At 54.1% G+C, this 26,848-nt stretch overlaps 2 protein-coding genes across 2 annotated transcripts in view; one reads left to right on the top strand and one right to left on the bottom strand.

The window, feature by feature from the left end:
• Dock6 (dedicator of cytokinesis 6) overlaps positions 1–20,098 on the bottom strand; it is a 59,481-nt gene extending 39,383 nt beyond the window's left edge. The window contains 18 exon segments of the mRNA XM_052754336.1: positions 4,868–5,001; positions 5,003–5,031; positions 5,270–5,333; positions 5,335–5,358; positions 5,474–5,578; positions 5,580–5,602; positions 5,718–5,814; positions 5,816–5,872; positions 5,971–6,051; positions 7,862–8,011; positions 8,154–8,220; positions 9,366–9,451; positions 10,694–10,906; positions 12,035–12,164; positions 12,365–12,433; positions 13,935–14,110; positions 14,596–14,683; positions 20,011–20,098. Of these exon segments, the coding sequence (XP_052610296.1) occupies positions 4,868–5,001; positions 5,003–5,031; positions 5,270–5,333; positions 5,335–5,358; positions 5,474–5,578; positions 5,580–5,602; positions 5,718–5,814; positions 5,816–5,872; positions 5,971–6,051; positions 7,862–8,011; positions 8,154–8,220; positions 9,366–9,451; positions 10,694–10,906; positions 12,035–12,164; positions 12,365–12,433; positions 13,935–14,110; positions 14,596–14,683; positions 20,011–20,054 (1,637 nt within the window). The 5' untranslated portion in view covers positions 20,055–20,098.
• Positions 1,428–4,852, top strand: Angptl8 (angiopoietin like 8). Its single transcript, XM_052754345.1, has 3 exons — positions 1,428–1,838; positions 2,007–2,168; positions 3,101–4,852. Exons 1-3 carry the CDS (start codon positions 1,473–1,475, stop codon positions 3,299–3,301), a joined length of 729 nt encoding a protein of 242 aa, XP_052610305.1. The 5' UTR covers positions 1,428–1,472; the 3' UTR covers positions 3,302–4,852.
• Positions 20,099–26,848: the final 6,750 nt, after the last annotated feature.

Consider the following 26,848-nt stretch of genomic DNA (forward strand, 5'->3'; position numbering starts at 1 on the left):
CAGGCATGTGCCACTACTCCTGGTGTATCGAGTACTGGGGACAGACGGCAGGGCTTTGTGAAAACTAGGCAAACACACTTCCAGCTGAGCCCCAGCTCCAGCTCCCGAGGGCTGAGGTCTAAACAGGTAGCCTGGGTGCGGAGGGGTGGCTCAGCAGTTAAGAGCACCCACTGCTCTTTGAGGATCCAAACTCAATGCCCAGCACCCACACCAGGCAGCTCCAGGGGAACCTGATGCCTCACACCCTGCCCCCAGACACATATAATTAAAACAAGAAAACCAACTGTTTACAAAGGTGGTCCAGATAGCCAAGAGGCATGCCTGCCTCCCCACCTCACCACCACCTTGCTGGCCCACTGGAGTTACATAGGGTCTGTCTCTCAGGTGGACACAGAACCTGGTGCTGGAGTCCTGGTCCTGCCCCCTCTCCCCCGCTGTCACTGCTCAGCCCCCCACCCTGTAGGCCTCGGTTGCTCTATCTGTATAATGGGGGCATCTGGCCTGCCGCTTGGCCTTTGTGACACAATACCAACAACCAATAACCTCCGTGACAGCCGGCACAGCACACCTCTGTGGCACCCTGTGGGTGCCACGCTCCACTCCAAACACCCAGCATGACTAACTCCACGGCCATTTTCTGTGCTGCTGGGGAATGGGACAGAGCCAGGCACATGCCCAGCAAGCCTTCCTCCTCTGAGCTTTACCTCAGCCCTTGTTTTCTTGAGAGAAGAGAGGGTCTAGTTCTGTAGTCCAGGCTGGCCTTGAACCCAAGTTCCTCGTGCCTCAGCCTCCACACCTGATTTACTTACTAACTTTGCATTTGCAATCAATGACTGTTCTTTCCGGGTGCACATAGCGGGTGCTCAACAAACGGTATTACCACACGTGGGACCCCTAGGTGGAAAACGAGGTGCAGTACTTGTCCTGAGTCTTCTAGGAAGTTAAATCAAAATTAGCACCGAGCACAGACTGGGCCAGGAGTCAGGTTCATAACCTGGGAGGGGGCTGGCATGTCACTCTGGCCCCCCCAGCTGTCAGCCGCGCCCACAGTGACCCCTTGCAGGTAGGAGACAAGGAAAGCGGGTGACACACAGTGCCCGGGAGTTCATGTAAATGGCTGACAGTCGGGAGACTCCAGCCTGCTCCAGCGGCCCCTCTGGGTGACACACTGGCCCCGCGGCGTCAGTGTGTAGAGAACCATGGCTCATGGAGGCCAGGCCTGGGCTTAGATGGGAAACTGAGGGTCGAGGCGTGCTGCCTGCAGTCATACAGCCCCTGGTGCTGAGATCTAGGGCCTGAGCTCCCCACTGCCCCACCTCCACCCCCACTCCACCCCCGCCACAGCTGGCCCTGAGTTCTAGCCAGCGTGATATCGGCGTGGCCTGCTTAGCCATCGGCCTGATGCAATGGCTGCGCCCCTGCCAGGCCCTTGTGCAACCATGGCTAACCATTGACCAGGCAGAAGGGGGTTAATGGCAGCCTGTGGAAATAAAAGGTGGCCCACAGCGGCACAGGAACCACACCCCCCCAGACTGTCAGCCATGGCTGTGCTCGCTCTCTGCCTCCTGTGGGCCTTAACAACAGCAGTGCAGTCTGCTCCAGTAGCTCCTCTGGGGGGCCCAGAGCCAGCTCAACATGAAGAGCTGACCCTGCTCTTTCATGGGGCTTTACAGCTAGGCCAGGCCCTCAACGGTGTGTACAGAGCCACAGAGGCACGTCTGACAGAAGCTGGACGCAGCCTGGGCCTCTTTGACCGAGCACTGGGACTCCTGGGAACAGAGGTCAGTCATGGCCGGGATGCAACACAGGAGCTACGCACCAGCTTGTCGGAGATTCAGGTGGGCACTGCAGCTGGGGTGTTGTTGGATGGATAAGAGTCTGAGGAAAAGTTAAGTCAAGGATGTCCCACTGCCCTGGTTAGCTCATAATAGAGGAAAAGGGATAAAGTGCTAGGTGAACGCAGCCGAACCAGTGACCTCACTGACGCCACGCCATCTGTTGAGCAGGTAGAAGAGGATGTCTTACACCTTCAAGCAGAGGCCACGGCCCTGTCGCTGGGAGAAGTGGCCCGGGCCCAGCAAGCTCTACGGGACACTGTACGGAGACTCCAAGTCCAGCTGAGAGGTGCCTGGCTGGGCCAGGCCCACCAAGAATTTGAGACCTTAAAGGTAAGGGGCTCCTAGGTCTGAGAGGGGTACAGCCCTGCTTCCCAGCCAGAAGCCACCTCTGAACCTGAGCCAGAGGGCACCCCCAACTGTATGTGGGGTTCTACCCTCAGTGACCTTCTGGGCCTCCATTTTCCCATTTGCAAGTGAGATAAAGAGCCAGGCATGGTGGTGTTGCCTGTGACCCCAGAACCCTGGGGCAGGGGCAGGGGGGAGGGGCAAAGCTTCCAGCCAGTCGTGTGTACCTAGTCAGAGGCCAGCCTGGGCTCCATGTGACAGCCTGTGTCCAAAAGAACAAAAGACGGATAATGGGTGCTGTGCACACACCTGCAACCCCAGCACTTGGGAATAAAGGGCTGGCCAGGAGTCCAAGGTGGTCTCTAGACAGACATCTGAGCTAAGCTTGTGCCACATGAGACTCTGTCTCAAAATGAATGAATGAATGAACAATGGGATTGGCAAAGGCAGTTCTGCAGGTAAAGGCCTCGCTGCCAAGCCCGGTGACCCGAGCTCCATGCCCAGGATCCACGCGGTAGAAGGAGAGGACCCACTCCCAAAAGGTGTCCTTTGACTTCCACATTGGTGCTATGGCACTAGAGAAAATACATTTTAAAATAAGAGCAGGAACGGTCACTTCAGAGCAAAGCTAGAGCCTCAAAGTGCAGGGGCCATGGGAACAACAGGTGCTCAATAAATGCTCGTTACTGTGCTATCTGAGGCCATGTACTGAGAGCCCAATCAGTACTATTTGACGCCCATTTACAAACTATACAAAGCAAGTCCTATCTTAGACACATTTACAAATGGGGAAACTGAGGCCAAAGGGTCTGAGGCACTTGCTGGGTCATATGGATCGTAACAGAGAGACCTGGCAGTGGTCAGGAGATGGGAGGTGGCCCAGACCCTCAGCTGAGGTTTCTATGCTAACCCCACAGGCCCGAGCTGACAGACAGAGCCACGTTTTATGGGCTCTCACGGGCCACATTCAGCGACAGCAGAGGGAGATGGCCGAGCAACAGCAGTGGCTGCGACAGATCCAGGAGAGGTGCGTCTGGTGGAGGACCCACACTTGGGGGGGCAGGGGGCGGTGCCTAGGTCCACCGAGGGTGTCCCCACCCCACACTGGCCTGGACTGAGCTGTCTCTCTCCCTAGGCTCCACACGGCAGCCCTCCCGGCCTGAGCCTGCCTGGATGCCATTGAGAACCAGTCATGCCGCTAGGAACATTGAACGTGATCCACAAGGCCCCTGAGCAGGGCAGACAGAGCTGGCTGCCCGCCGGCCGGGCTTGGCCAGTGCACTCCGCTTCCTGACGGAGAGTGGAGACAGGAGCAAGCAGACGGGAAGCAAGGCAGAAGACAGAGGCCTGCAGAAGAGGGCTGGAGAACGTACACGAGTCCCTTCATGCCCCCACACACCACAATAAACAGAACAGAGGTTATCTACGTCTGTGCCTGCGCCTGCGTCTGCAAGAATGGGGTCTGGGGCTGGGCTGGGGCTTAGTTGACACAGCACTTGCCCAGCACGCACAGTACCCTGGGTCCCAACTACAGAACCACAATACCGCGGTGCACACGGTCATCTCAGCACTGGGAAGGCAGAGGCAGGGGGATCAGGAGTTCACGGGGAGGCAGACAGGTGGATCTCTAGCCAGTCTATCCTATCTGGCAAGTTCCAGGCCATGAGAGACCCTGTCTGAGGACAAAAAGGTTGGGAACTGGAGAAAGGCTCTGGTTTAGAGCACACATTGTTCCTGCAGAGGACCCACCCACATTCGATTCCATCCCTCAGGTCAGGTGGCTCACAGTCACCTGCAACTCCAACTCCTGGGGACCCAAAGTCTCTAGTCTCCTCAGCACCTCACACAGGCACACATTCCCACATGTAGGTAGGCGTACCTACATGCAAGTGCCTGTACCCACACACAGGTGCCTGTACCCACACACAGGTAAGCGTTCCCACACACAGGTGCCTGTACCCACACACAGGTGAGCGTTCCCACACACAGGTGAGTGTTCCCACACAGGTGCCTGTACCCACCCACACACAGGTGCCTGTACCCACATACAGGTGAGTGTTCCCACACAGGTGCCTGTACCCACACACAGATGCCTGTACCCACACACAGATGCCTGTACCCACACACAGGTGCCTGTACCCACACACAGGTGAGTGTTCCCACAGACAGACAAGACAGACAGCAGACACACACACACACACACACACACACACACACACACACACACACACACGGTAGTGTACACTTTTAACCCCAGGACTTGGGAAGTAGAAGAAGACAATCTCTGTGAGTTCCAGGCCAGCCAGGGCTACACAGTGAGACCCCGTCTCAACAAATAATAATAGTAATAATGAATGTTAAAGAAAAAAGGTGGGGATTCTGAGGTGGCTCAGAGGGTAAAGGTGGAGTTCCAGTCTCAGACTCCACACGGTGGAAAAGAACTGACTCTGCGGGTTGTCCTTGACCTCCACGCTTGGCCCCCACCACACACAAATAAATGAATAAATACGATAAAAAGAAGGTTCTTCAAACCAGGTGGATAACTCCTGAAGAACAGCACCCAAGACTGTTCTCTGGCCTCCATACACATGCAGACACTCACTCGTATACGCTGGAGCACCCACACAACACCCCACCCACACACCCACACAGAATGGGGGCCCCACCAGCCGCAGAAGCTGTACCTGTAGCTGGTATGGGGGGCGTAGACCTCGCGGGCAGGGAACTCCAGGACCTCCTTGGTGGGCCGCCCCCTGGGGTCTGGGTAGGGCTTGACATGCAGTAACTCGGGGGACAGGCAGAAGTGCAGGTTCTCGGGGTGCCGGGGAGATGTCGATCTTGAGCTGAGCTGGGGAGAAGGAACTTGGTTTTTTACCCGCCTCAGCCTCCTACACTGGGGCACTTCTGCTGGGGCTCTGCCTGTCCCCTGGTGCCCTCTGGGGGCTGCACCCAATTAGGAGCAAAACCCCACAACTGCCCTGTTCCTTCCAGTGCCTATCCGGGCGGGATTGAGTCCCCAGTACCCCACGATGGTCTGCTGAATGACTATGTGGGCAGCAGCTCTCCTTTTTGGGTGTGTCACGCACCAGTCACAGGTCTCAACCGCCTCAGCAGAGACGACGGTCGCCGCATGTCCGCCAGAAACTTGAAAAAGGTCCTCATCACTGAGCCGTTTCTGCCTCCTGCCAGTTACAAGGCAAGGGCTGAAAGTCCCCAAGATGGACGGGGCCCCAGGGGAAGAATCCCTGTGTTCCCTTCCTCCCAGGCTCCGTGTCCTATATCAAGGTCACCTGTTTAAAGAAGTTGGTGACAGTTAACGTGGCCGGGCGGAAGCTGGAGAAGCTGCAGGCATCATCCCCACTACAGCCTCGGTCCTGGGGCCCCCGACGGCGGCGTTTCTGCCCAAGTCGGTCTGCGCTCTAGGAGAGACGGCATGGTGGCAGAGGACGACAGGAATTAGACAGAGGGTGAAGGTGGCAGAGGAAGGGAGACGGGTGTAACGACGCTGAGAGCCAGCAAGCAGCGCGTCCTCACCGCCCTCGGAGTCGGAATCCCGGTCCTGTGGCCCGACGCTGCTCACGATGTTGGCCAAGTGCACAGCCGTCCAGGCGAAGGGCATGCGGTAGCGGCCCCAGCCTGGTGCAGAACTGCTCGGCGGCCAGGCGCAGCCTCTCCAGCTTCTCTTTGTTCTGTGGGGACACGCCCCCGCCCCCCAGTTCAGGGTCCTTCCCCTGGGCCGCCCCCGCAGGCCCTGCCCTCCCACCCTGTCCGGCTCACTCACACCTACCTTCACTGTGTCCGCCTCCTTCATCACCATGTAAGGCTCGCAGCACTCGCTGATGTCCCCCTGCTGAAGCACCTTTTCCAGCTGCAGGGCGAAAGGGCCCAGCGAGGGACTCCTTAGCACCCTTCCCATCTTCTGGACCCTCCTGGACCCACGGGGACTCGGGCATCCCAGCAAGCGTCTATCACTACCTATCCTAGGGTAGCCCACACGGACCGCTGCCATGGCGCCACTGTCCTCAGGACTGACTTCTAGCACTCCGTCTGCCAGCAGCTCCATTTTCAACTGTCTTAAGCCCTTCACCCCACCCCAGCTTAAGCTGTTGATGTTTTCTCTACACACACCCCCTTCTCATTTTGTTTGTTTTTCGAGATCTCACTGTGCAGCTCTGGCTGCCCCAGAATTCTCTAGATAGGTTTCGAACTCACAGAGATTCACCTGCCTTTGCCCTCCCAGTGCTGGTATTAAAGGCGTGCGCCACACGCCTGGCTCTTTTTCACTTTCTTAACAGATTTTATTTCTAATTATGCATGTCTGAATGTAAATGCAGTGCCCATGGTGGCCAGAAGAGGGCACTGGATCCCCCCAGCATGAGTGCTGGGAATTGAAACAAAGGTCTTCAGCATGAACAGTGGGTCCTCTCCATTGCTAAGGCATCTCTCCAGCATCCCAGCAAACCGCCCCCCCCCCCCCCCCGCCCTTCTCTCTATTGTTTTGAGACAGGTTCACAGTGTGTAGCCCTGGCTGTCCTGGAACTCACTCTGTAGACCAGGCTGGCCTCTAACTCACGGAGATCCGCCTGCCTCTGCCTCCCTAGTGCTGGGATTAAAGGAGTGCACCACTAGCGCCTCTTTATCTTTCTTACAGTGGGGATGATGGAAACCAGGGTCTCCCAAACACCGGGTAAGCACTTTACCACTGAGCCACGCCTCCAGGTCCTCACTGGAGGATTCTAGGAAAGCACTCTACTGCTGAGCCATGCCCTTTTCCATTTATATTTTGAAATTGAGTCTCACAGGCAGGACTCAGATTTGCAATCCGCCTGTGTTCTGGTTGGCTTTTGGTCAGTTTGACACCTGCCAGGGTTCTCTGGAAAGAGGGAACTTCAGTGGAGAAAGCGCCTCCCCTCGACTGGCCTGTAAGCCAGTCTGTGAGGCATTTTCCTGATTAAGGACTGATGTGGGAGGCATCACTGTGGGTGGTGTCACCCTGGGCAGGTGGCCCCAGGTTGTATAAGAAAGCAGTCCGTGAGCAAGCAGCACTCCTCCACGGCCTCTGCTTCAGCTCTGCATTCCAGGTTCCTCCGTGAGTTTCTGCCCTGACTTCTCTTTATGACGGAGTGCGACCCGAAAGGTATAATCCGAAATAACCCTTTTCTCCCCAAGTTGTCGTTGGCCATGGTGTTTGCCGCAGCAGTGGGAGCCTGCCTCAGCCTCCCTGGCAGCTGGGCTTACGGGCATACACCACCACACACGTTACATTTTTATCAGTCCACACTGAAGCCGTGACTCTTAATGACAGGGCAGGAACTGCAGCCCTGGACACCGCCAAGAGTTGTGGGACCCTACGCAAGGTCCTGACATGCTCTGTGCCTCAGTTTCCCCATTTCAACCCCCATCTTGAAGAGCTGGTAAATTGTTTCACTGCTGTAACCTAACTGACCTAACCATGACTGAAAGAAACCCCAGAATTCATTAGCTCACCTTTCCTGCCCCATCCATAGAGGGAGACGAAACTGTTCTGTTTGTTTTTGAGACAAAGTTTCTATAAGCAGTCTAATCCGGCTCAAACTCACAATCCCCCTGCCTCAGCCTCCAAGTGCTGGAATCATGGTCTACTGCACCTTTGGCTCTGATCACGGTAAACCACCCCCTTGCAGGGCTCCAGCGGGCACCTTGACAACCAGGAAGATGTCAGGGGAGGGGTAGGTCACGGAGAAGACAGCAGAGCGTGCCAAGGTGGAGATGGCCGGGTGGGCGCCATGGGCCCGGAGCAGCCCCTTCACGGAGTCCGAGTTGAGGTCAAAGTAGAAGTTTTCTGAAATCTGGGGATATGAGAGGCAGCTAGCTGGGGGACACTGCTCCACAGCCCTCCCCCCCAGGAGGAAGAGAAGGGAGGAGGAAGAGGAGGGAGGGCAGGGGAGACACCTGAGGAGGAGGAAGGGGAGGAAGGATGAGGGCACCCACCTTCTTTTTCTCCCGCACATCATACAGGGCCAAGGTGCCGAAGATGGGCTCAATTTCAATCTCAAACCTGCGGGTAAACAGGGACCACTCGCTCTGGGACAGCTGTCACCACATACTCTGTGCCCTCCCCTCCCCCACCCCCTTTTGGGACAGTGTCTGACTTGGCCCAGGCTGGCTTCAACTCCCTATGTATCCAAGAAGGACCCCAAATTCCCAACTCCCCTGCCTCTGTCTCTCAAGTGCTGGATTGCAGGCGTGCACCATCACACCCTGTCTTGCAGTGCTGTGGACAGAACCCAGGGCTTCATGCATGCCAGGCCAGCAATCTACCGGCTGAGCTACCCCCCAGCCCCTCGGTGGGCTCTTATGGGGACATGAGACTTCCTGCTATTTTAGGCAGCTCTGTTTCTATATGAACTCATCAGACCCTCCCCCTCCCCTGTGAAGTGAGTGTGGATGGGAAAACTGAGGCCCAGAACAGCACAGGTATCCTACTTGAGATCATGATACTCGTAAAAACAAGGGTCTGGCTCTGGCCTGCCCACCCTCCTGCTGAGACACAGGGTGGAGAGGCGGAGCCTGGCTCCCAGCCACCGTTCAAGGCCCATCAGTATCAGCCCCCAGGAGCAGCCACAAGAGCGTGGGAATGGAACTGAACAGGAAGTGCACTCAGAGCCTGGTCCTGCCCCTCCCGGACCCCATTTCTGTCTAGATCAGAGCAGGAAACAGAAGCTCCATTCTGGTCCTCAGCCACGAGCTGAAAAGTTAGGAGTCAAGCTGTTGGCTCATGTAGTCACTCAACAAACACTCACTGAGTGCCTGTTATACACAGGAGTAATACCTGGTATACCAGAGTGGATCGCACAGACCTGTGATGACAGATGCTTGGAGGAGAGGTCTTGAGACTCAGAGGAGCTCTGGGCACAGCTTGGGGGACCAGGGAGTAGGAAGAAGCATGGCAGTTTCCCAGGGAGGGAGCTGGAGCTAGTGAGGGGGCTGGCTGAGGAGGTGGGAGTGGAAGGGAGCGTGTGATTGTGTGATTGTGTGTGTGTGTATGTGTGTGTGTGTGTGTGTGTGTGTGTGTGTGCGCGCGCGCACACAGCATGTGCTGGTGCAGATGCAGCGTGTTTAGGCACCTATGCCTTCTGAGAGGGGAAGGAAAAGTCCACGAAGTCCTCACAGGGAAGCCCATGTGGCTGTCCTCTGACTCACTTGAGTGACAGACATTTCACCAGGATCCGCTGTCCAAAGTGCTCTCGGGGTGGCTCTGGGAGGCTGCAGCGTTCTACAGCTTCATCCTGTGGAGAGAGGGAGTGTCTGGGATGGGTTCTTCAGGAAGGTTCTAGAATGCCTGGCCTGAGACTAGCTGCACCCAACCCCAGCTGCAGCCCCCAACACCCAAGCCCGATGGAACCTTCAGTGCCTTGCCTCTGGGCCTTTCCACATCTGCTCCCAACCTGGAATGCCTCCGCTCCTAACCCAGCCCCATCCCCAGCATCAACCATACAGCTTGCTGGTCCATTCCGTTAGGGATATACAGGAAGTCAACAGATTTGGTTTGGATAGATAGAGTGTATAAAGAAAGCACCCGGTAAATGCTAGATGGGCAGACAGACATACAAAGTCTCTGAGTTTAGCAGTTAGGTTTCCAACTCCAACTTGGCAAGGGTTGTGATTGTATACCCACACAACACCACACGAGACAGTCAACACTTTAGTATAAAACAGGTCTTTCTACCTCAGGGTTTTGCCCAACTCCAGGCTAAGGTGGGTATTCTGAACACATCTAAAGTAGGTTGAAGTACAACACTCAGTAAGGTATCTGTGTCACACATTTTTCTGTTTTTTCTAAGACATGGTCTCATGCAGTCCTGGTGGGCCTGGAATTCTCTATGGAGCCAAGGGTGACCTTGAATGTCTGATCCTTCTACCTCATCTCCCAAGTGCTGGGATTGTAAGCATGGAACACCATGCCAAGCTTGAATGCACTTTTTCTTTTTTGGTTTCTCTGTGTAACTGCCCTGGCTGTCCTGGAACTCGCTCTGTAGACCAGGCTGGCCTCAAACACACAGAAATCCGCCTGCCTCTGCCTCCCAAGTGCTGGGATTAAAGGTGTACACCACCACCCTATTTGAATGCATTTTTGACTTATATGTTTTGAACTTCAAAAAGGTTTGTTGGTATTTATACCAATAACCCCATCATAGCCAAGGAGTATTTCACTATATACCCAGTTTGGTTACACAAAACATAATGGTATTTGCTAGATGTCAAATAAAATGGCTAGACATACAGAGGCATATATGACAGGTGGTCAGCACATTGATTAAATAGAGAAGTATACAGTAGGCACACAATGGGTATTGGTTGAATAAATGTAGAGATAAGCCCTTAGTGCTCAATAATGAAGGTCAGACAAGAATCCTTCAGCCATTAGCTGAAGATGGGTATAGTAGGCAGCCAGTTAATGCTGGCTGGATACACAGGCACCTAGTATCTCTGCTCTGAGGGTGGGGGGCAGTGAGGCACTGGGCACCCACCTCATCGGGTGCAGGGTACAAGGTGAGCAGGGCCGGGGCCCGCTGCTGCCGCCTGAGGGCTTCGTTGCGCCGGTCCACATCCTCGGGGGCTGCCCGCTCCAGCAGTGCTGGCAGTAGTGAGTCTGAGGCCAGGTTCCTCAGGCTGAAGATGCCAGAGGCACCACTGCTTCGAGGGGTGTCCTCTGGGGAGCCTGAGCAGTGCTGGGAATCATCCTGCAGTTGAACATGTGCAAGCACTGAGCACCAACTGCATGCACCTGCTCTCTGAGTCTGTCCCTATAGACATCCAATCTACATGGGAGAGAAGCTGAGGGACGAGCCAGGGTGGGGTCATCTGGGTGCCTGGCTGGCCTCTCCAGAAACTTCTGGAAATACTCCCGCCCCCACAAAGATTTATTATATATAGTGTTCTGCCTGCATGTGTCCCCGGGCACCAGATCTCATTGCAGATGGTTGTGAGCCACCACATGGTTGCTGGGAATTGAACTCAGGACCTCTGGAAGAGCAGTTGGTGTTCTTAACCACTGAGCCATCTCTCTAGCCCCCTGGAAATACTTCTATATAGGGAGCTCTTTACCACTGATGTGGGAGGCCACCCCATCTCACAGGTGACCCTTCTCCAGCCAATTAGAACACACCTATTAGCTTATCTGCCTTTGGGCTAAACTCAAACTGGCCACACTGGCCAGCCCCAGGGATTAGCTCCAAGATAATGCCGCCCCTGGGCTGGGAATCTGCTCACTGTTGCAGGGAAGAGGAGAGTTCTTTCCCCCAGGGACTGGCTGATCTAGGGCCCTCTGACCACCCAGTCAGCTGTGCTCACAACTCTGCCTCAAATCTGGTTCATCTCTGTGACCCTGATGCTCTGACCTGTCTATGAGCCTCAGTTTCCCCTCCTGCATCTAGTTTCCTTATTTACTTTTCATCTCCCCCCCGGCCCCCTACCCCAGCTGAGGATGGAACCCATGCCTTGCCTCTGCACAAGCACTGAGCAAAATCCATACCTCTCTGCAGCCACCTCTAACAACAAACGTATACTAGTATCCATACTAGTAATAACAAACGATTATCGGTATACAGTAGGTGTTCAGTAACTGCTGACCAACAAAATATAAGCATTAATAACTTTGTTCTGCCTCAATTTCAGATGGTTGTGGCCCCAATTCACAGGATGAAGGAAGTACAGGCAGAAAACCTTTAGTATACACTAAGCACTTGATAAATGTGCAGAATCATGACTCTTGACCTTCACCCCTGGGGTTTATTTCACTCATTGGGATCGAGGCTGACAGGGGATTTTCCTGAGTCTGACCCCTCAGTGACCCTGGCCAGTGGCCTCACCGTATCCTCAGGACCCATCCTTTCGTCCCCAGATGTATCCTGCTCGAAGACCTGGCAGGTGAGGCCTTTCTGTCGCTCTCGAAGTGTCTCCGTGGTGACAGGGCTGTACGCTGTACTCAGGTGCTGGTACCTAGCAGGGGGTGGTTGGGGACTCTTCCGATACACTGATACGCGTGGTGAAGTCACATGACAACTACCAAGGCCCCCTTTTCCTAAAGAAGTTCAGCTGCTCTTGGCAGGTATAGTGGGTGGATGAGCAGAGGGACCAACCACAGACTGCAGCCCTTTGACCTCCTTCCCCTCCCGTGAACTGCCCTGGGTCGGACCCACCTTCTGCGTACGATGACCCAGTCCTCCGAGTACATCTCCACTGCAGCCCTCACCTGGGCGTCCAACTTTCTACAGCAAAATACAACCAGGGTAAACAGAGGCAGGGGCACATTTCCAAAGGCCTAGGAGAAAAGGACTGTGGGCACCAGTGCTCGGGAGGCTGAGGCAGGGGGATTTCTCTGAGTTACAGACCAGGCTGAGACACAGTGTGAGATTCTCTGGAGCAGGCCGAGGATGCAGCTCTGTGGCAGAAGCTGGCTTCCTGCACACCAGGCCCTGGGGTTCACCCTCGGCACTGCGTAGACCAGGCATGTGTGCACACCTGTGATCCCAGCAGTGAGGAGACAGAGGCAGGAAAGCCAGATGGTCAGGGCCTGGGCTGGACTATATGAGACCCTGCCTCAAAACACAAAAACAATGGGGTGCAGAGACACTCAGGGGTTAGGAGCACTGGCTGCAGAGGACCCAGGTTCAGTCCCCAGCACCCACATGGTGACTAACAGTCACCTGTAACCCAGTTCCAGAGGCTCTGACGCGCTCTTTTGGCCTCCATGGGCACCAGGCACACAGGTGATGTACAGACATACATGCAGGTGAAACACCCACATGTGTAAAATAAAATGAATCTTTAGAAAGTTAAAAAGAGGGGGCTGAAGAGACAGCTCAGAGGTTACGAGCACTGGCTCTCTTCCAGAGGACCCAGGTTCAATTCCCAGCACCCACATGACAGCTCACGACTGTCTGTAACTCCAGTTCCAGGGGATCTGGGACCCTCACACAGACATACACGCAGGCAGAACACCAATGTACATAAATAAAAATAAATTATTTTAAAAAGTGAAAAAGAGCCGGGCGGTGGTGGCGCACGCCTTTAATCCCAGCACTCGGGAGGCAGAGCCAGGCGGATCTCTGTGAGTTCGAGGCCAGCCTGGTCTCCAAAGCGAGTTCCAGGAAAGGCACAAAGCTACACAGAGAAACCCTGTCTCGAAAAACCAAAAAAAAAAAAAAAAAAAAAGTGAAAAAGAAAATGTGGCTGGAGAGATGCTGGGCAGGTAGACTCTTTCCACACAAGCGTGAAGACTGGTTCAGATCTGAGTACCCATGCAACAGTGGGTGGGCATGACGACCCACCCAAATCCCCAGACTCAAGAGGCAGAGGCAGCGGACCCCTAGAGCAAGCTGGCTGGGAGGACTAGCCAACTTGGAGATCTCTGGGTTCAAGAGAGACCCTGCCTCAATATATTAGGTGGAGAATGAAAGAGGAAGATTTCTCAAGTTGACCCCTGACCTCTGCACAGGTGCATGCATGAACATGCACACTTACCTACCACACACACACACACACACACACACACACACACACACACACACACACACAAACAACAAAAACAATTTTTTAAAAAAAAATCAAAGATGCAGAAATGGAGGCTCAGAGGAGGAGAGTGATTTGTTCAAGGCCACACTGGTGTCCAGAGACTCTGGAAGATGGAGTGGCGTGTGTGTGTGTGTGTGTGTGTGTGTGTGTGTGTGTGTGTGTGTGTGTATGTGTGTGTGTGTGTGCAGAACGCACCCGTCCTCGGGGACCCCAGACTCTGTGGTCCGACATTCTCGGGGCTGCTTCAGTAGTTCTAAGTCATCAGCTGGAAATTCTATCAAGTCTCTGAGGGGACCGGGCTCAACTTCAGGTGGTCGGCTCAGAAGCACATCCTCAAAGTCCAGGGGTTCGATGACCTCCGTCAGAGGGACCTGATTGAATTACAGTGGCCATGGCTCCCACTGGTGAGAGGCGGGGAGTATCCTCACAGTTGACTTTAGACTGTAGTGGAGGGTGGTGGGAACCTCTGAGGGTCGAAGGGAGCCGGCGAGCTCAGACTTTCCACAGCAGCTGGGCCAGCGCCCTGCCCCCTCCCTCCAGGGACTCCAGGAAGGAAATCACACCCTGGTGTCTGGAAAGACTCTAATGGTAAAAGGAATGGCCGGAGACAATTCCTGAGGCCCCACCCCTTTCCCCTGTGGCAGGAAGTCTCTTCCAGCCCCCAGCCTGGGGCCCCATCTGGGTGGTCCAGGAAGCCGGTGTCACCCCCAGACCACCCTTGGAACACACACCCTGCATCTGCACAGAGGTGGGAAGGACCAGGGCTCCCTCCTCCCTGACCACTGAACACAGAGGCTCCAAGCAGCATCAGAGCAGGGTGCACCCCACTGCTGCCAGCCACAGGGCAGGGACTCACCCCCAGGGAACTACTGGAGCGTCGGCTGGAGTGGGGTGAGCCGCTGCGTTCCCGGGACACCTGCTTCCGGACCTCAGCAGCCACTGTCCTGGGAAGACAGGAAGAGTGTGGGACACAGGCATGAGGGTGCAGGGGTGTGGGCGGGGGGCTCATTTGTAGGCGAGAACTTGGGTATGAAAGGAAAAATAAAAACAAGGTCTTTAAAAAAAGCAAGAGACCTGTGAAATGGCTCAGCAGGTAAAAGCACATGACCACTGGGCTCAGTCCCCCAAGACTCACTCGGTTGGTAGGAGAGAGCTGACCCCCAGAAGCACCCCTTACCCAGGGTGCCATGCATGTCGACAAATTAAAACCAACAACAGTGGGCTGGGTGTAGCACAGTGGCAGAGGGCTGTCCCCGCTGGTGTGACAGGCCCTGGGTTCCATTCCCAGCACTGCGAGACTAAATAAACAGATAAATAAAAGCTGCAGGTCTGTCTCTCTGCGCCCCAGTTCCTTCCTACACCAAACAGACAGGGGAATGCCACTGTGCCAGACTTGAGGGAGTGACCGTTTCTCCTGTCACCTCCCCTCAGGAAGACATGCTCCCTCCATCTTTCCTGGGTTCTTCAAACACAACAACCCAGCACTCCACTCGGAGCAGGCACCTATTCCATCCTGTCTGTGAGGCTCTGGGCACACCACTTCTGCCCAGCCTCAATTTACCCGCTCACAGCTGCCCTGACCTCAGAGGGGTCAGGGGAGACCAGCACTCACTAAGTATTCAGGAAGTCTATGTTCTCAGAAAGTCCAGGATGAGGCTGCCAGCGTGGAGGCCTACAGGACCCTCAGCTCAGACACAGGATGGCCAGAAACCAGGTCTGCGGCTGGAATCCAGTCCCCGGAGGTAGTGCTGATTCTAGGTGTTCAATCTGTTTATTTTGTTTTGTAGTGCTGAGGATGACCTCTGGCCTCCTGAGTGCTAGGAAATGCTGCAGCTGAGCCACGCACCCCAGCAAAACAAAACCAAGAAAAAGCCAATTAGCCAGTGTATGTATAAAAGTAAAAAAAAAAAAAAAAGTCAAAGGCAATTCTTGGGGTTGTTATCTCCTCCCACTACTGGACCAAACTCAGGCCGTCGGGCTTGCTGGCAAGCCTCTTACCTGCTGAGCCCTCTCACTGGCCCCAGCAACAAAATTAAACTTAGATTTATTATTTATGTGTATGAGTGTTTTGCCTGCATGTACATGTGTGCACCAGGGGTCAGAAGAGGGTGGGTGTCAGATCCCCTGGAACTGGAGTTATGGGTGACTGTGAGCCACATGTGGGTGCTGGGAACCGAACCTGGGCCCTTTCAACCCCTGAGCCATCTCTCCAGCCCCAGTGAAATCAAAGTGAAAATGAAGGTTTTTGTACTCAAATTCAAAACCTCAAAGCAGAATTCTCTGAGTGGGGCACTCAGGGCTCCGGGAATTAGTATTTTTAAAAGACGCCAGGACAGGGATGGAGGCTGTGTCCCCATCCAAGCTGTTCTTTGGCTAGAGAAAGGGACGGGGTGGGGAGGGGTGTGCGTGGAGGGGCAGGACACACAGACACTGCCCTTGGCCTTGGAAAACAGTGATGGATTTGCAAGCCCAGTCATGGGAGCTGCTGCTTTGTTACTAACAATGCATGTCCCAAATTCCTGCGACGGCCTTCTGCCCCATTACTAGGCAGTGAACGGGTAGAAGGGCCTGTCCTGTGCACGAGTATGCAGACAGAGGCCAGAGGTCAACTTCTTATGTCCTCCTCTGGTACCATCCATCTTACTTTCTGAGGCAGGGTCTCTCCACTAGGTCAGGCTGCCGGCCAGTGAGCTCCCAGGAGGCAGCATGCTGCATTGTGCAGAGCCAGGGATATTGGTGTCCCACCACATCTGGCTTTTACATGGATGTTAGGTATTAAACGCAGGTCCTCATGCTTGCGTGGCTGTTTACTGTACTGACATTACTAGTTCCTCCAACATTTTTTTTTTCCAAGACAGGGTTTCTCTGTGTAGCCCAGGCTGTCCTGGATCTCACTCTGTAGACCAGGCTGGCCTCGAACTCACAGAGATCCGCCTGGCTCTGCTTCCTGAGTGATGGAATTAAAGGTGTGCGCCACCACCGCCCAGTAAGATGCCCCTCAACATTTTGAGAGAGGGTCTCGTGTAGCCCAGGTTGGCTCCAATCATACTATGTAACCCAGGCTAGGCTTGCAGTTACAACCCTCTTTCCTTCCATGGCTCACATGCTAGGATTAAAGACATGCACCATCATGCTAAGCCTCCTCTACATTTCTCCCCCAAATCTGACTGGTTCAGGTCACCTCTCCACCCCGGGAAAGGCTGGCATTGAACACGTTCCTAAAGAGCAGAGATAGCATTTGCAAAATGGCTCAGCAGGTAAAGGCCATCCCCACCAAGTGCGATGACCTGAGTTTGACCCTTGGTACCTATGCAAAGGGGGAGGGAGAGAGCACCATCCTCAGGTTGTGCTCCCACATCTACACACACACTGTGACACCTGTGTGCACACACACACCATACAATAAGAAGTGCATGTATAAGGAGGCAACATAGTGAATTGAATTGAGTCGGTTTCCCGGAATCAGGTCCCAGGCTCAACAAGCGACACTGTAGCAGCAGTGGAGCTCATCCCAGGCTGGCGGGATGGACTGGGGAGGAGGACGAGCCGGAAACAGGGCCAGAAGTCTCCAGCACTGTGCTCCCATTTCCGTCCAGTGACTCCACAGAGCCACACAAACCTGCTGATGTGTCTTTAAAGACGAATCCACGAGCATCAGCAAAGATGCTAGCACCCAGAAAACTCTCTTCCACTGCACAGACACCCCTCAAGTGCCCGACCACCTGCAATGGCAGAGACAGCCACCAGGTACAGTACCTGCTGCCCAAGCCTGAGAACCCACGCTCAGCCCCCAGCACTGTGGGAGCAGGGACAAGAGGACCCCTGGGGCTCCCTGGCAACCAGTTTAGCTGGAGCTCCAGATCCCAGTGAGATGGAGGGAGGCTGGCAAGATGGCTCAGTGGTAACTTGCTGCCAAGCCTGATGACCTGAGTTCAATACCAGGAGCCCACACGGTAGGAAGAAAAGACTCCTGCAAGCTGTCCTCTGACCTCCACACACAAGCTGTGGAACATATGAGGGACATCAGCTGACTTCCCATCTACACACACACACACACACACACACATACAGTGCATAGTAGCAGAAGTCCAGGACGTAGGAAAAGGCCACATCCACTCCTGGAATCTTTATCATTATCAAGCTGACAAAAGAGACCGAGAGAGCAGGCAGGTGTGGTGGCGCACACCTGTAATCCCCACACTTGGGAGACCGAAGCAGGAGACTTACTGCCAGTTCAAGGCCAGCCTGGGCTACAGAACGAAAGCCTGTCCCATAAAACAAAACAAAGCCGAAGAGCTGGGGGATGAGTCAGAAAGGGCTACACAAGCACGGGCTGGGGGTCCCGGAGCTGGAGGTAGAGGCAGGCACACCAGAGCCTGCTGGTCAACCAGCCTTGCTGAATCCCTGAGCTTCAGGTCCCACTGAGAGGCTCTGCCTCAAAAACCAAGGTGAGGGTAGTGAGATGGCTCAGGGGACCTGTGCCAAGCCTGATGACCTCAGCTTGATCCCCGGCATCTGCACAGAGAAAGGACGGAACAGGCTCCTGCAAGCTGTCCGCTGACCTCCCCCCACACACGGTGGTATACACACAAAGTAAGTTATGAAAAAATACATATTTTTAAAAAGTTAACCATGCACAATGCCTCATGCGGTCATCCCAGCACTCAGAAAGCTGAGGTAGGAGGATTGCTGGGACTTTGGAGCCACCTTGGGCCACAGTCAGTTCCGGGCTAGCTAGACTAGGATGAGAACCTTTCTCAAAAGGAAAGCAGACACAAAGCAAGGTGCTGAGATGACGCCCTGCTGGTAGAGCACTTGCCTGGCATGCGGAAAGCGCTGGGTTCCAGCCCCAGCCCCACAGAAATGGAGGGTGGCAGTGCACACCTGTCAACCCAGCTCTGGGTCCAGAGAACCAGGAGTCTAAAGCCAGTCTTGGCTACGTGTGACTCCGAGGTCACGGTGGGCTACTGAGAGCCCGTCTCAAACAAGCAAAACACAATCAAGTATAACCAAGACTCCAGTCAGTTCCCTGATGTTTGGGTTCATCTGGGATTTGTGGGTGAACTCAAAGGATAGGTGGACACAGGCTCAGGTCTGTGTGCAAAACCATCTACCTACCAACTGCTCGGGAAGTCTTGGGACACGTCCCCAAAGCGCATTAGGGCCCCAGGTTCATTTTCTGATCTTACCCCGGGCTCCGCAGCTCCTATTCTCCTGGACAACACCCATTTTCCTCACTTGAACCAAACAATAACTCAAGGGCACAGGGACTTAAGAGGCAAGAAAACACATGGTGCGATGAGGGGAACAGAACACTGTCCAACTGCTCTGCCTCGGGTCACATCCCTCCTCTATCCAGAACTCTCTATGGCTCACACTTCACTTGGGGTCAAAGTCCTCCTTCTGGTCTGCAAGACCTTCTAAAATCATTCCCATCGGTCCCCTCTGTGGCCTCAGGGCCTTTGCACTCGCTTCTCCCCTGGATGATGGACTGGAGATCTTTTCCATCCATCCTTTAGGTCTGTGCTTAAATGCACCAGCCCCTCCCACATAGCTGATGAGCGCCTCCTTCCCAGCCTCCCCACCTGCTTCCTGTCTTACAGATCCCCACCTTATCACTGACATCAATCTGGCACCTCCTGCCCCACCATAGCAAACCCAAGAGAGGGGCTACTTTCTTGTGTTCCCATCAGTGTGGGACCCACAAGCGGCTTCTCCCACCTAAGGGTGATCAGAACAGGTTTCCAGTGGATCGGATTCCAGAGATGGTTATGAACTCGCCCCAGAAGCGAGCCTTATCCCAAACGCTCTCCCTATCACCAGTGGCCACGGAAAGCGATGCCCCAGCATCTGTCGCCTGTCCCCCTCCACCGTCTGCCCACCAGCTGGTTCAGTCCCCAGCCCCCTCGCCCCCGCCTGCGTCCAGCCGGTGCAGGGAGAGGCTGAGGCAGGAGACTGGGGGGCTGTCCCCAGCTGTCCCCCAGCTCGGGCACCTCCCTCCTCTTCCCAGACAGCTGGGTTCTGGGACCCTGGGCGGGGGAGGGGCTGCCAATTTCTCTCGGCGGGCGAGGGAAGGACGTGAGAGCAGCAGGAGGGTCGGGATGCAGCCCAGCGCTCCGGGGGCCCGCCCGCACCGACCCGGGATGCGCTTCCTCCTCCGGGAAGTCCTCGGGGAGCCCGGCACGCCCCCGCTGCCGCTGCTCGCCAGCCCCCAGCACCTGCCCTCGCCCATCCTGCCCCGAACGGCAGTGTCCGCGGCCGCTCTCGCTACCTGTTGATCTTGTGAGCGAAGGCGCGCCGCTCCGAGGCCGCCATGACGCCCCGCGTCCCGCCGCAGCCTCCCGAGTCTGGGAAGTCGGGCTGGGCGGGGCCGGCGCGCGGGTGGGGCGGGGCCTGTGATGATGGGGCGTGGTCTGAGCTAGGACCCACCTCAGCCGCGGAGCCGAGCAGAGAGGTGGGGCGGGGCCTTCTCTGGAAGGAGGCGGAGCCTTCTCTGTGATGGGATTGGGCCCCGACGGGGTGGAGCCTTCTCTGGGATGGGGCGGGGCCTTCTCTGGAATGGGGCGGGGCCAGCACGGAGAGCGGAGCCTAAAGGCTGGGGATGAGGAGAAGCCTGCTCTCGAGACAGCGCTGAGAGCGGCTAGAGCCAGGCTGTGATGGGGGCTGTCGCCGCTCCAGGATGAGGACCTGGCCAAGGCTGGAGCGACGGGGAGCCTGCGTGGGTGTGGCTAGTGAGGGAAAGTCCTTGATGGGGAGGGACTTTGTTGGCGGGCATCGCTAGGATGGGTAGGGAACTGGGAGTTTGTGAAGGCAGAAGCAGGGATGGGCGGGGCCGGGAGTGGAACAGGGGCGGGGCACGGAGGGGAAGAGTCTGCCTTGCAAGGGGGTCAAGATGGGGAAACTGAGTCTTCTGTTGGGCTGGGGAGGATAAGACTGAACATCAAATCCTAGTAGGTACCCGCTGATCCCCAGAGACGCTCGGGCTAGAAAACAACGTCAGTGTCACACATGGAGTAACAATAATTACTAAGTTTTTGCTTACAGCTGTGCAGTAGACATAGGTACGAAGGTCTGTCATTTTCCACTATTGGCAAGTGGTAAACTGAAATCTAGAGGTGTGGAGGCTTTTGCTTAGTATACCTTACGAGGGGCTCAAGAGATTCCATGCCCATCTCTGGCTGGGGGTAGAGAGGTGGATGAGTCCAGCTAGGCTCAGGGGTGTCACTCTAGGAGGGGTGACTCAGGAAGCCGGCATTGATACCTAGGGAGCCAGTCTGGAAACTTCTGTCCACCAGGAGATGTAGCGATGTCTTCATTAATCTGTGACCTTAAATTTCTTCCCTGTAGTTCCTCTCCCAGCAGCGGTTTTCTAGGGTTTTTCCGTCCTGGCTCATCTCTGGATATGCCAGCCTTCTTGTGCCTCCACACCTTCTCCTGGGAAGCATCTGCCTTCCCAGCAGCCATAGTCAAAACAGTCCAGGGAGAGGAGGCAGCTGTGTGACAGCAGGACTCGTCTGCCTCAGAACTTTTGCATGTGCTGTTCTTTTTCCCCACTTACGGATGCTAGCATGTGATGTAACTGGGCCAGCGGGTCAGAACGGCTTGCCCCAGTTGCCCAGCAAATCTGAATCAGTTTTAAAAGCCACAAAAAGGAAACCTAGCTGGTGGGGGCACCCCCTAGAAGTCCATCTGCTCCTTGCCCTGCACTCGGTCTGTGTACACAGCTGTCAGGAGCCCACGCACCTGCCCAGGAGTGGTCCAGCAGCTTTGGCCTGAGAGATGCAGATAACTCCACCCACCGCTGTGCTGGGCCCCACCCAGTGTCATTCTGAGGTCCTTGCCTCCTCTTCTCCTGGCGGGCTGGTTAGGAACATGAAGCTGGGCCCTCTCTGCTGCTTCTATTGTGCATGGTCTTGGGGACACCTGAGTCCCATCACATTCTTCCTTGTGCAGAAACCTCTGTGGCTCCCACCTCACTTGGGTCAAAGTCCATTCCTGAGCCTCCAGTCCCTGTATAATCTGCCCTGTCACCACCCTGTCCTTATGGCCTTCCTCTTGCACTCAGTCCAACTGTCCTCCTGCCTCTGTCCTCCTAAATATTCCTTTAAAACACTAGGATGTGGCTCACCGCAGGGCCTTTGCACTGGCGGTGGGTTTTATCCCCCACCCCCACCCTCAACCCCAGCTGCGAGTGCTAGCATGTTCTCATTTACTTGAGGAAACCCAGGACTTGCCCTATTTACCTAGTGCATCCATGTCAGATTGAAGATTTGGACCCAAGGAGCTTGATGCCCACCCCCCACCCCAAAGAAAGCAGTTGTGTCAAGATCAGCTAGGTTCCAATCCAGACCTGGCTGTGTGACCTACAGTTCGATTTTTCAACCTCTCTGAGCCTTGATTTTTCTCTTCTGCTCACTGAGAGCTCCTGGTGAGTCAGGACAATGAACAGATATAGGTAGGGGAGCAGAATCCTGGAGCCCTGATTCTCTGGAGAAGCTAATGGGGACCTAACCAGAGCCTGGGGACTCTCGGAGCGACTTTGGTTTCTGAAAGGGTGGTTTCAAAGATCCCTTCAACTCAAGATAGTGCCCAGCACCACCCAGGTGCCCGCCAGACCTGATTGTCAAGGCCACACCTCTGCAGGGCATTACCAGGCCTGACTCAGCTGGGCGGGGCAGGGGTGCTCTTGAAGCTGCTCAAATGCGGGAGACTTTGACCTCCACATGATGAGGTGTGAGGTGGGGCTGATAGACCCCTGAGGGAGGAGGCTATGGAGAGAATATCTCACTCCCCTCTGGGGCATGGATGTACATGGGGCTGAGAGGGGTGGTGGGGTGGGGTGGGTCCTGGCAGCTGACTTGTAGGCTAGATCACTGTCTGTGTGAGAAATGAGGGGTTGGAGACCATCTCCTGTCGGGTGTGGCAGGAAACACATGTAACCCCAGTGCTTAGGAGGTAGAAGCAGGAGGAACTGGAGTTTAAGGCCAACCTTGGCTATCTATTGAGGGAGTTGGAAGCCAGCCTGGGCTACATGAGACCCTGTCTCAAAACAGCAGCAAAAATCTTCCCTTCATACTGCTGTACAATGCTGTTCCCTTTTCTTGGAAAGGGAAAGTTCCTGACCTGCCATTTAGTGTTTGTTTATTCCATGAGCTCGTGGTGGGAATCACTGTGGCATTAAAATGTGTCTATGTGGGTCTAGGGAGATGGTTAAAGTGCCTGCTGTGTGAGCATAAGAACCAGAATTCAGGTTGGGCGGTCGTGGCGCATGCCTTTAATCCCAGCACTCGGGAGGCAGAGGCAGAGGGATCTCTGTGAGTTCAAGGCCAGCCTGGGCTACAGAGTGAGTTCCAGGACAGGTTCCAAAGCTACACAGAGAAACCCTTTCTAGAAAAAAAAAAAAAAAAAAGAACCTGAATTCAGGTCCTAAGCACTAATGTGACAACCAGGCATGTGGTGTATGTCTGTAATCCCAGGACTGAGGAAGCAGAAGCAGGGAGATCAGGAGTTCAGGGCCAGCCTCAGCTATGGAGGGAGTTCTAGACTAGCCTGGGCTATATGAGACTGTCTCAAAACAACAGCAAGGGTCTGGGAGATGACTTGGGGCTCTGAGGACCTGAGTTCAAATCATCTGCACCCAAGGAAAAATCCAGGTGAGTGACACATGCCTTTAGCCATAACACAGGGCAGGCAGACACAAGAGGAGCCCTGGAGCTCAGTCTCCAACTAGCCCAGCCGAGTCAGTGAGCTCCAGGTACCGGGAGAGACCCTGCCCCAAAGAGGGAGGGTAGCTCAGTGGAGAGACCCTGCCCCAAAGAGGGAGGGTGGCTCAGTGGAGAGACCCTGCCCCAAAGAGGGAGGGTGGCTCAGTGGAGAGACCCTGCCCCAAAGAGGGAGGATGGCTCAGTGGAGAGACCCTGCCCCAAAGAGGGAGGATGGCTCAGTGGAGAGCGCCTGCCCCAAAGAGGGAGGGTGGCTCAGTGGAGAGAGCCTGCCCCAAAGAGGGAGGGTGGCTCAGTGGAGAGCGCCTGCCCCAGAGGGAGGGTGGCTCAGTGGAGAGTGCCTGCCCCAAAGAGGAAGGTTGGCTCAGTGGAGAGCGCCTGCCCCAAAGAGGGAGGGTGGCTCAGTGGAGAGCGCCTGCCCCAGGAGGGAGGGTAGCTCAGTGGGTAAAAACCCTCGCTTGGCGAGACTGACAACCCAAGTTCAGTCCCCCTCCAGGCTCAAAAGAAAAAATTTTAAATTAAATGGAGAGTGATGGAGGAAGATGTCTGATGTTGATCTCTGGCCTCCACAAGTACACACACGTACCCACACACAGGTGCACACACATGACCAGGCAAACACACATGTAACACATGCAGATTTTCTTTAAAGGTTTATTATATAGATGGGATTTGAGTGTGTGAGTATCATGTGCGAGCAAGTGCCCGTGAAGTCAGAGGAGGTCATGGGATCCCATGGAGCTGGAGTTCCAGGCAACCGGGAGCCGCCTGGTGTGGGTGCTGGTCCTCTGCAAGAGCGGGGAGCGCTCTCCACACTCTCCAACCCTACACAGTTGTTGTAATCTCTCTTTGGATGTTTGGCCTTTTGCAGCTGTCTCTAGACAAGGCATGCCTTCTGCCTGAAGTGCTGTTTCCACGCCTATTCCTTTTAAACACGGTCATAAAAAAATGGATATGTACTTCAGAGGTACAGACCTGCCTAGAATTCACCAGTGAGCGCTGGAGTGTGGCTCAGTGGTGTGCACCCGCCAGACATGTATAAGACCCTGGCACCCATTCCTAGCACCACGAAAATAAAAATTTAGAAAGTATGTAAGGCCAGGTGGTGATGGCGAACACCTTTAATCCAGCACTCGGGAGGCAGAGGCAGGCGGATCTCTTGAGTCTGAGGACAGCGTGCTCTAGGAAGTGAGTTCCAGGACAGCCAGGACTATTGCACAGAGACACCCTGTCTTGAAAAACCAAGAAAAAAAGAAAGAAAATGACAAATTAATGAGTGACTGAGTGAATGAATGAGCAAATGGATGAATGAACATACACCTGAGTGAATGGATGACAGTGAATGGATGAGTGAATGAATGAGTAAATGAATGAATGAACATATGCCTGAGTGGATGGATGAGTGAATGAATGAATAAATGAATGAATGAACATACACCTGAGTGGATGGATGACTTAGTGAATGGATGAGTGAATGAATGAGTAAATGAATGAATGAACATACACCTGAGTGGATGATGAGTTAGCGAATGAATGAGTGCATGAATGAATGAATAAACATACACCTGAGTGAATGAGTGAATGAATGAATGAATGTGTGAGTGAATTAATGAATCAGTGGGTAACTGAGTGCATGAATGTGTGAATGAATGAATACATGCACATCTTCCAGAGTGGTAGCAATCTCAAATGCAGAGATTTTTTGATTCCTTTTCCAGGGTGACCACAGGCACCTGGGTCCTGTTTGGGCCTCAGTATCCTCTTGGTAAGCTGTGTACAGGGAAACCCCAGGCCTCTGCCCACAGGACCACAACAGGGCCAGTAAGGAATGCCATCCCAACATAAGATTGTTTTCTCTGTTCCTTCCGGAGCTGGGAAAGGAAGCCAAAGCCAGGCAGGGTGTCCAGGCCTGCCTTCAGGACTTGAAGTCACAAAGAGAGATCGTGGGGCAGGTCCCAGGCTTCCTGTTTTTCTTGGAACAGATTGTCTAGTTACCGGATGCTCGGCTGTCTCTGGTGCTGTAGCCTGTGGCACTCTGGAACTCACTGCTTAAAAGTGTTGTTTTGTTTTTTGTTTTTTTGTTTTGTTTTGTTTTTGTTTTCTGGATTTTCAAGACAGGGTTTCTCTGTGTGGCCCTGGCTGCCCTGGAACTCGTTCTATAGATAAGGCTGGCCTAGAACTCGGAGATCTACTTGCCTCTGCCTTCCGAGTGCTGGGATTAAAGGCATGTGCCACCACCGCCTGGCAAAAGTTTTTTTCATTACTGAAAATGTACTAAGCAAGTACCCTGCTACTGAGCTACAAGTACTACCGAGCTACAGTCCCAAACACTCTTCCACTGAATTTATATGTATATATGTAATAAACACATACATATATCACATGTATTATACATTATGTCATATATTATATATCATGCATATATATGGTGTGTGTGCATACAAATGAATATTTGTAACACACAATCACACATATAAGTGTTACCCAGGTATAGTGGCATTAAGTAGAGGCAGGAGGATCAGAATTCCATCTGGGCTGCATTAGACCCTGTCTCCAAAAACTGAAACAAAAGCGGGTCACAGTAGCACACACCTTTAATCCCAGTACTCGGGAGGCAGAGGCAGGTGATCTCTGTGAGTTCAAGGGCAGCCTGGTCTACAGAGTGAGTTCCAGGACAGCCAGAGTTACATAGTGGGACCCCATGTGGTAGTGTGAATGTAATTTAGCCCCTAGAAGCTCACAGGGAGTGGCACTATTAGGAGGTGGCTTTGTTGGAGTAGGTGTGGCCTTGTTGGAGGAATATGTCACTGTGGAGGTGGACTTCGAGGTCTCATATATGCTCAAGCCACGCCCAGTGTCTCAGTTCACTTCTTGCCTGTGTGTGCATCAAAGATGTAGAATTTTCAGCTCCTTCTCCAACACCATGCCTGCCTGCACGATGACATGTCCCACCGTGATGATAATGGACTAAACCTCTGAACTGTAAGCCAGCCACAATTAAATGTTTTCCTTTATAAGAGTTGCCATGGTCATGGTGTCTCTTCACAGCAATAGAAACCCTAACTAAGACACTCGGTCTTGAAAAATAAAACAAACAAATGAACGAACAACCAAAACAATGAAACAATACCCCATGAGACGACTCCACAGGTAAAGGCACTTGTGCCTAAGACTAGTGACTTAGCCGGGCAATGGTAAGATGCTCCTTTAAGCCCAGGTGGACCTCTGAGTTTAAGGCCAGCCTGATTTACAAAGCAAGTTACAGGATAGCCAGGGCTACATGGAGAAACCCTGTCCCCCCCAAAACTGGAAACACATATAAAGGTGGAAGGGACATCCAATAACCAACTCCATGAAGCTGTTCCAACCTCCACACACGTGTCATGG

Source organism: Peromyscus californicus, unplaced genomic scaffold (assembly GCF_007827085.1).
Source record: "Peromyscus californicus insignis strain IS unplaced genomic scaffold, ASM782708v3 Scaffold_11__1_contigs__length_118956290, whole genome shotgun sequence".
Classification (NCBI taxonomy): domain Eukaryota; kingdom Metazoa; phylum Chordata; class Mammalia; order Rodentia; family Cricetidae; genus Peromyscus; species Peromyscus californicus.